Source organism: Populus alba, chromosome 9 (assembly GCF_005239225.2).
Source record: "Populus alba chromosome 9, ASM523922v2, whole genome shotgun sequence".
Lineage (NCBI taxonomy): Eukaryota > Viridiplantae > Streptophyta > Magnoliopsida > Malpighiales > Salicaceae > Populus > Populus alba.
Window position 1 is genome coordinate 7,022,359 of NC_133292.1, and position 9,444 is coordinate 7,031,802.

Below are 9,444 nucleotides of genomic sequence, written 5' to 3' on the forward strand. Positions count from 1 at the left end.
AAAACACTCTAAATGTCTTTCATCTCTCAATCAATAAAAAACTGTATGCGTGCATTATATATATATATATAGTAAGTTGGGCTGGGTCTTACACTCCTTCCCATTCGGGATCCAATAACATTGGGGCCTCCCTCCCACCATGACCCTATAATATTGAACCCTCCCTCTACCAGGATCCTTAACCAATCTTAGTATTGTAGAGGCAGTGTGAGCAATTAGAATTTAACTTGATTTTAGACGTGATTTTTTTTTTTTTATCATACATACATTTTCACAAATAAATTATCAAAGGTTAATTATTGTGAATGTTTCTTCACAATAATGATGGTGATAGTTATAACGGGGAAAATATCAATTCATTTTGAATGGATTCAAAACGTTGTTACTGTATGGATCGTGATTAACAATTCTATCGTTCTCATCCATTAAATAATATTTTAATACTTCCTCTTAAAATATTTTTTTATTGATTTTTTTTTCATATTGTAAAGATGAGATAAATTGATGTGACTTTTTTTATATTGTACGGAAGTTGGGTGATAATAATTTTTTTTTTGTTTCAAGTTGGGTTGAATTTTCTAGTTAAAACATGTTTGGTTTTGTATTTCAAAAATTCTATGAAAAAATTTGAAAATTTTTAAGTTTTTACTTTATTTCAAATTAATACTTTTTATGTTTTTGTATTGTTTTTTTTAATTTTTTTTTAAATATATTGAGGTTATGTCTGGCTGCGAAGCAAGACCCAGGAAATTTTAAATTTTAAAATTTTTTCTTTACTTCAAAATAATTTTGTTTTTAGATCGTGTTTGGCTTCAAAAACGGACTCAAGAAAAAAAAATACTAAATTTACAGTAAATATTACTACTATATAAAAAAATAGATTTTGATTTTAAGGATAAAATCAATTATTATTATTATTATTAATTTGGGTTTGGTATCTCCTTCAGATCCAAGAAACTTAAGGATCGAAAAGTACACCTAACCCTGTAGTTTTAAAAATTCTTTGAAATTTTTTTGAAATTTTGTTATCTAATATTGTCATATTAAGGCTGATGAAACTCTTAATAAATTTTTGATTCACATCATATACTTTATAAAATTTTGATATTATATAAGATATTTTTTTTTGGGTAATATAAGATATTTTTTTTTTATAACAGTAGTGTATCAGATTCAAAGTTTTATCAATATTTTATTATCTTTAGATTTTTTATGTAGTAGTTTGGAATTATATATATTATTTAATGTAGGTCCTGCTAGTGGAGGACCCAATTGGGTGTTGGGTCCTATCGAGTGCAGGATCCATAATACTTCTCTATCTTGCAAGGTGCAGTACTCACAACGTTAGGCCTTGCTCACAGTAGGCTCTACTTGCCACCACAACATGACCCAACAACAATGGGTCTTATAACTAGGACTTAACAACTTTGAGCCCTGCCTTTATCATGACTCAACGCCCAATTTGACCAAGCGCTCATGAGTACCCAATATTTTTGAACTTTACTTACCATCATGACTCACACATCTAATTGGACCCTACCTCTACCAGGATCCAATATCTTTGAGCCCTTTTCAACCAGAACCCAACAACAAGACCCAACGATGTGGGTCTTGCTAGGAGGTCAGGCCCAGTAGTGTTGGTGTGGGTTTGTTACGTTCAAAATCTGACTCTGCAATTAACACGGAGTAAACTAGTAGACTAGTCAGGTCAACCCATAACTAGGGTAATCCGGAAAAAATCTAGAATGAATATTTTTTTTTTCAAATGTGTTTTTCTCCTATCCTAACGGGTTAAAAAACCAAAAAATAAAAACTAAAAACCAAACACAATACCAAATGGGACATAGTATCTACTAGGAGCCCGTTTAAAAACGTGGACTAAGCCATGTTTTTAAATTTTTTTTAAAAAAATAATTAATTTTGTTATATGTTTTAGACCGTTTTAATACATTGATCTCAAAAATAATTTTAAAAAATAAAAAAAATATCATTTTGATGCACTTCGATATTAAAACACTTTTAAAAACAATTCGCAACTACACTTCCTAAATAGAAATATGTTACCTATGCCTCGCTGCGAATCAAATAATCAATATTTTAAAAAACGCTTCTAGAGAGAGAAAAAAAAGAGGTTTTATAAAAATTTAAATTTTTAATATTTTTTAATTAATTTAATGTTTTAAAAAATAAAAATATTATTTTAATATATTTATAAATAAAAAACATAATAAAAAAAAAACCGTGCCCCCCTTACAAACATCTCTGAGTCAGAATACTATGACAAGACAGATCAGGTAAATTTTAACAACTCCAGAGAATAGAAAGAGTCCTCGACCCTTGATTTGATAAAAAATCCATCCTCAAATTTTTAACCCGGAAGGAAAAAAATAAATAAATTAATCAATTGTCTGTAACTATTGTATCGTGCGTAAAGCTCACGCCTCTTTTTATTCAAAATCTATTATAATTCAGCAACCCCCACTATATATAAACTTCCATCACTTCACTAGTACAGCCCCCAAACCCCCAATCCCTCCAACACTGAACTAAAACACCAGACCCCTACTTTTCTCCTCTCCAAGCAAGAACATCAAATCTAATGGCAAGCGCAGAACCCGAACACGAGCACAGAGAAGATGAGGAAGCTCCGGCCGGAGAAGACGAAGACACCGGTGCTCAGGTTGCTCCGATCGTCAAGCTTGAAGAAGTTGCTGTCTCTACCGGTGAAGAAGATGAAGATGCGATCCTCGATCTGTAAGAAAATAAATCTATCACTTTCACCTTTTAAGTGTTTTGGTTAGTTTTTTTTTGTGATTTAAATGCGTTTTTTTTTTTTTTTTTTAAAAAAAAATTCAAGGAAATCGAAGCTTTATAGATTTGATAAGGACGGGAATCAGTGGAAAGAGAGAGGTGCTGGCACTGTCAAGTTATTGAAGCATAAAGAGTCTGGAAAAGTTCGTCTTGTTATGAGACAATCTAAGACTCTCAAGATCTGCGCCAATCATCTCGGTTTGTTCTCGTTCTTTTTCTTACTCTTTGTTTTTTTTTTTGTTGTGATTTTGCTAGGGTTTTAAACATGTTGTGCGTGTGTTTTTGTAGTGCTGCCGACTATGTCCGTGCAGGAGCACGCAGGGAATGATAAGTCGTGTGTGTGGCACGCTACAGATTTCGCTGATGGTGAATTGAAGGATGAGTTGTTCTGCATTCGTTTCGCATCTGTTGAAAGTGAGCTATTATTAGTATATGTTAAGAACTTTTTAGCTAGCAATTTTTCTGATTGGAAGTGCTTTTATTTCATTTTTACTGGTCTTGGATCGTGGTTCTGTTTGAATTGATTCTGCGTTGCAAATGTTGCATGGTTGATTGCATCTGTTGCAATTCATGTCTGCTTGCATGATATTTCGGTGTTGCTATGTAGTTGTCTTTGAAATGGTTTTTTTGGAGGTGAGGCTTGCAAGTATTGATTGCAGTGGGGTCTTGAAACTGTGAATGCACTAGAGGGATTTTGATTTTCTTAGTGAGCAGGTGTGCTCTTTTGTTTGTTATATCGTATTTGGTTTTCAGTATATTCATTATAGGTGTAATTGAGTGGTAGTAGTAACAACTATCGTTGTAGTTGGTTGATATAAACTAAAGGCTTTGGGGTCATAATTGCATTGCATCATCGTGCAACCCTGCTCTAAACAAAACCTGGTATTAATTTTATGCTTTTGCTTTTTTTGGTTTCTAGTTGGGGTAGGTTCTGTGTGCTCATGCATGCTGCACTGGTGCTAGAGATGTGCAACTCTCCTCTGAACATAACCTGGTATTAATTTTATGATTTACTTTTTGGGTTTCTAGTTAGGGTAGGTTCTATGTGTATTCATGCACGCGGCACTTCTGCTAGAGATGGTTAGGACTTGACATGTTTCTTATGTAACTTGGTTTTGAGTGTATGCTCTTTGTTTACTTGCTTTCAACTCAGGCAAAGTTTTGTGTGTACTAACACATGAAGCCTAAGATGGTTACGATGTAAAAGAATCTATGACTGTTTTGAGCATGTTGTTAAATGCTGTAATCCGGTGAAGTAAGAGAAATATTGGAGATGGTTGCTGTCTATATCAACTAGCTCTAAATAAACGACTGATGTGTGGAATTTGCACAGTCAGAACACATGAACACATGTCTTATTTCATTCACTATGAAATATGTTGTTCTATATTAGTGTCAACATCTTATGATGGAATGAGTTGTCTCTACTCTATTAGCAAAAAAATCATTTACTGGTTAAGTGAGACGGGGAGAATAAGAATCTCAACTTCAATAGCAACTTTGTTGATTAACCTTGATTTTCTTAAACTGTTTTTTCCCACAAAAATCATCCTGTTCTCTTAGAAAAACCACATGCAAGTTGTGAGAACCCAAAATAGAAATTTTGGTAATGTTGCTATGGAAGTGTCCGTATCATTCAGTGGAACTTGAGTTTGAGTCGAGACCTTAATGCCATGAGCTAGTAAAATTTAACTATTATTTCCAGAAGCAAGTGTGGGCGGGAAGAGGGCATGTGTGTATTCAAATTGTAAGGACCTGAAGTTCATTTAATGGCGGGTCTCCATCGGATTGTGTTGTTGACTTTTACATAAGCATGATGGATGTATGTATTTTTTGGGTAGACATAATATGTCTTGCTGTCTCTTTATTCTTTACATGTGACTGAAACACATGCATTATACTTATCTTCTTCCTCATTGATTACTGATATTTGGTTTTTCCTCAGATTGCAAAACCTTTAGGGAAATGTTTCAAGAAGTTGCTGAATCCCAAGAGAGCAAAGAGGAAAATAATGATGCAACTGTTGTTGCTGATGCATTGGAGAAGTTGAGTGTTGAAGGGAAGAAAACTGAGGAGAATGCTGGAGAAGAGGCACCTGCTGCAACCAAAAATGAGGAAACTAAGACTGACACGGATAAGAAAGGGGAGAAGCCTGCTCCCTCAACTTGAGGGTTGATTTGTTTGTTTTGCCATTCCCTTGGCAGTATGATGAGTTCAGTTGTCAACCATATTTCTTGTCCATTTTCTGGTTTTCTCATGCTCTAGAAATTTGTTGGACTTGGGCAAAGTATGGTTTGGGGTCTCTTCATTATGTGGTACGAGTCTGTTAGCATTTGGTCAAGCTTCGGATCGGTTGTGATTTTGCTGTCTGGGTATTGTCGAAGTTTCAGGTAGGTTTTTGTTTACATGATGTAAGTCGGCTGTGGTGCTCGGGGGTGCAGTTCGAATTAAGAGGAAAAAAAGGAACAAAACCTGTTACAGACAGTTTTACTGGGATATAATTCCTTGAACTGCTTGGGGTCTGAATTATTATCCTGTATTATGAGGATGATTTGTGTGCTACTATTGATCATTTTGTTGAAAGATTCATCTATCTAATTTCATTTGGCTAAGATTCCATTAAAAGTCAGTTGAAGGAATTATTTATGTTAGCTCACTCCAGAATTGGAGGACTGGTGGTTTTTTATATAGAAATGAGTGGGATGCTTGTGGTATGGGCGTGAATCTTTTGATTTCATTTTCTGCTTAGACATGCTACTGATGCATCTGCGCACAGAAAGAATATCACGCAATTGAGCGGCATTTTTGCCATGCGTTGTGAAACCCTAGGTCAAAGCAGCCATGCGAGCAACTGAACAAAACCTAGAGCTAGGCAATCTGATTTCATTTTTTTAATCCTCGGAAAGGAAGGTGGACCCTGGCGTCTTGGAGGTTTATGTTGTGTTCAATTGCTCCGAGCTACAAACCACTAAATTTCTTGGGATTTGTTTTTTCATTTGGTGGTTGTGCTGGAGCCGCAAAACTACAAATTATAAACTATAAAACATACCTAATCAAATTGTCGAGCTTGCTCGGGTGGCTATGATCCCACTCCCAAGGATGAAGATGACAAACATTTACTGATTTTATAGGTGGACTAATGAAGCGTTGCAATAACCACATTAAAAGGTAATTCCTTTTTTGTACTCTTTATCATCTATTTAACACTTCTTGCAATATTATTTATCTGTATGAAAAAAATTCCAAACAAAATCTATTTTAAGTTTTTTTTTTTGAACAAGCTAAGCACTACATGCTAGTAAAAATATATTTTTCTCAAGATATTTTGCAATTGTCGTGTACAGCTCTACCATTACTCTGTTAAATAATTAGTTGGGACTCGACCGATCATTTCAAATGCACTCTTTAAACTGGGGTGTAAAAAATGACAAATATTCAGCACAGCAGTCCAAAAGTCGGCGGCTGGCGGCCTTGATTGCACCGATCCTTTTTTCCAACCAAACCCCCTTTCAAGTTAATTGCCTTGATTGTGCTGGGCTTCTCGTTATGGGGATCTGTCCCTCAAAAAAATTATACAGCTGAAAGGCAGAACAAGGTGTAAATCAAAATTCTTAAAAAAATTAATTTTTTTATATATTTTGAATTATTTTGATATATTGATCTTAAAAATAAATTTTTTAAAAATAAAAAATATTACTTTAATATATTTCAATATAAAACATATTTTAAAAAACAATTATCCTCGAACATGTTATTAATTGTTACATCGGGTAGAATCTGTCTGATCACTTTATCATTTAGACAAGCCTGCAAATTAACGTGTCAGCATGGAAGCCATTTGCTGAGGACGTGAGGTGCCTGGCCATCCACTGAAGCACATTATTTATTTATTTATTTAAGTGGGAGCAATAATGCATCTTTAACTTAATTTTTTCTGGTCATGAAAGCAACTAGAGGATAAGGTGTATTTTATTGAACACTTTAAATGAAAGTTTAAAAGAGAAAGAGATAGAACTGAACTGAGCTACCAAGTTTGAATGGCCTAACATTGAATCAATTGGGACAGACGAGAGAGAAATAAATGTTCGATGTAGAAAGCTCACCTAACTGATTCCATCTGGTTCTTTTCTCCTCCCTCTCCCAGGCTCCTCCTCCCTTAGTTTCAATTTGTGCCCTCCATCCCTCTATACAATGTACTAGCAATAATAAACATGGTACGGTTGGGAACCCCAATAATGCTGGAGAAAAAATAAAAATAAAAATCAAAGGGATTTGGTTGTTAAGGTTCTCGATAAGTTGATGTCTCAGCCTTCCTATCATGCATCTTGTTAGCCGAAGTCATAAACAATTATTTTGGCCATAATGAGATGATATATAATTGTGTGGTTGGGACCAGTGATTTCGAGAGAAACAAACAAGGTTGGATTTTGGTTGTTCAGACACACATGTCAATAGTTGTCAATAATATCAGCTTGTAGTCGAAATAAAAAACAATGATTTTGCCATATATGCAAGCTCTCGCGAGACTCAGAACACATGACAAGCTTCCCAAAAGGCTAGTGTCAATAAAGGATGACGACACCGGAGGGGGGGGGGGGAGAGCTTAAAATGAGTTAACATCATATCTCAGCATCTCATTTGGTTGTAGCAAGAAATCTACATCAATCACAACTTGCATACTGTAAGTTGCTTCAATAATAAGTGAAAGAATCAAACTTGGGAGGCTATTAATAAAGCATGAACACCATCTTTATTGTTTCTTGCTGAGCTCATAGCGACCAATCTCAACTTTAAGATAACTTTTCTTTTATTTTTTTTACTACTTGGTGTTTTGCTTGCTAGGAATGAGAATATGTGGAGGGAAATATCAACTTTTTTTATTTATATATTTGGCGAACACTCTTTTAGCCTGAGCACAAGGATTTGGACGAACACAGGTGAATTCCAGGGATAAAGATAGCACGTAAGGTTTCTTTACAGCCTTCTTTTTGTACATCAATTCCTTTAAAGGCTTACAGTAGCTGAATGGACCCAAAATATGGGAAAGAAACAAGGACACTTCTGGAAACAGCGAAGGTCTTATGGTCCTACCGTTTGATCAATGATCACCCTTTTTTCAGCCACGAACAGGAAGCCAAGGCCACGAGGACAGCTGATGATAAATATCCCAGAAACTTTCAGCGAAGAAAAAGAAAACCAACAAAGATAGGTACTTCTAGGATATACCATTTTCGATCCCTGGATGTGACGGTGATTTTCTTGTTTGTAAAGAAGAAAGCACGAAAGAAAAACTGATCTGTACTGCGAAACAACCACTAAAGTCTAAACGAAACCCTAAATTTCAGCCAAAGCCATTGGCTAAGTGCCGTTTGGAGATTGAAGATCCCTAGCTATCATGCATGTAAGCTTAGACACCCTCAAGTATATATTGGGGGTGTACCCTATCTTATTGATCCTTAGTGTGTGTTAAAAAATCCTGTAACTTTGTTCCTTTAAATAAAAATCAATTTCTGTGTTTACAATCTTGTAAGAATTATATGTCCATTTCAAACCAAACACATGTATTATACCTTTCGTAGAAGACAGACGAGGATTGAAGTACATATCACTAAAGCACCACTGATTGGCAGCTAATCAGAGACATGTCTTTGGTGCACACGCGTCAGAGATAATATTTATGATTCTTTCTCGTCACGGGAGATGGGACAGGCCTTCCCTTGAATGGCTGTTTTTATGCATGCAAGTTCACTGTATCTAGGATAGAATAGCTGAAACCTTTATGCACTCATGAAAATAAATTAAATCATATCAAAGAGGGCTATAAGAAAAGAAAGACAAATTTAATAGTGAAAGCTAATTATTTTCAAAAATCATATAAAATAAGCTTTTAACTTGTCTAAATATAGAAGTTTAGTGAGAGGAAAATTGTAAGATATACTTGATATATTAAAAAAGAGAAAAAAAGAGAAAAAGGGAAAGGAAAATCAATGGGAGATACCAGCTTTATTCCTAGAAAATATATTTATTTAACAGGAATAAAAAATATATTCTTAGAAAACTTATTTTGGCTAACTGAATTAGATAAACATGTATATAATCCAAACTCTTTAGACTGTGCATTTGAAAAAAGTTGAAGATATTGATCACGAATTATATTAAAGCTTAAAATTATATAAAAATTAGAAATTTAAGGACCAAAATGTACAAATAATATATAACAGGTGGCAAGTATGGTACTGCCATGCTGTGGGACCCTGCCATCCCCAGTTCCATTAGTACTCGTGTCGTGCCAAAGTGGGCAACTTTACTTTTCCACTGGTCTGCGTACGTGTCTCTTAATCAGTGTTTGGAATCCTATTGAAACTGTATTTCTAAAAACATTTAAATGTTTTTTTTAAATTTTATTTTTAAAATTTTTAAAATGTAAAAAATATTTTTTAAAATAAAAAATATTCTTTTCATATATTAAAAAATAAAATTAAATCACAATTATTACTAAACTCCTAAACATCATTTTAATATTAATATGATACATGACATTATTTGAAAATATTTTTTAATTATTATGTTTGAAATTATTTGAAATTTTTTGTTAATTATTATGTTTTTTGTATTTTTTAATTTTTAATAAAA

The 9,444-nt window shown here is 34.0% G+C and overlaps 1 protein-coding gene across 1 annotated transcript; it reads left to right on the forward strand.

The window, feature by feature from the left end:
• Positions 1-2,501: 2,501 nt before the first annotated feature.
• On the forward strand, positions 2,502-5,423 carry LOC118027579 (ran-binding protein 1 homolog b). The gene is made up of 4 exons (XM_035030961.2): positions 2,502-2,754; positions 2,858-3,009; positions 3,100-3,225; positions 4,757-5,423. Exons 1-4 carry the CDS (start codon positions 2,600-2,602, stop codon positions 4,978-4,980), a joined length of 657 nt encoding a protein of 218 aa, XP_034886852.1. The 5' UTR covers positions 2,502-2,599; the 3' UTR covers positions 4,981-5,423.
• The last annotated feature ends 4,021 nt before the right edge of the window (positions 5,424-9,444 follow it).

Bases quoted from the DNA above. Each gene is read 5' to 3' on its own strand.
- LOC118027579 (XM_035030961.2), top strand. From the start codon at position 2,600: ATGGCAAGCGCAGAACCCGAACACGAGCACAGAGAAGATGAGGAAGCT. The intron at 3,010-3,099 runs GTTTGTTCTCGT...GTGTTTTTGTAG, and splicing joins GATCTGCGCCAATCATCTCG to TGCTGCCGACTATGTCCGTG. The intron at 3,226-4,756 runs GTGAGCTATTAT...GTTTTTCCTCAG, and splicing joins TCGTTTCGCATCTGTTGAAA to ATTGCAAAACCTTTAGGGAA.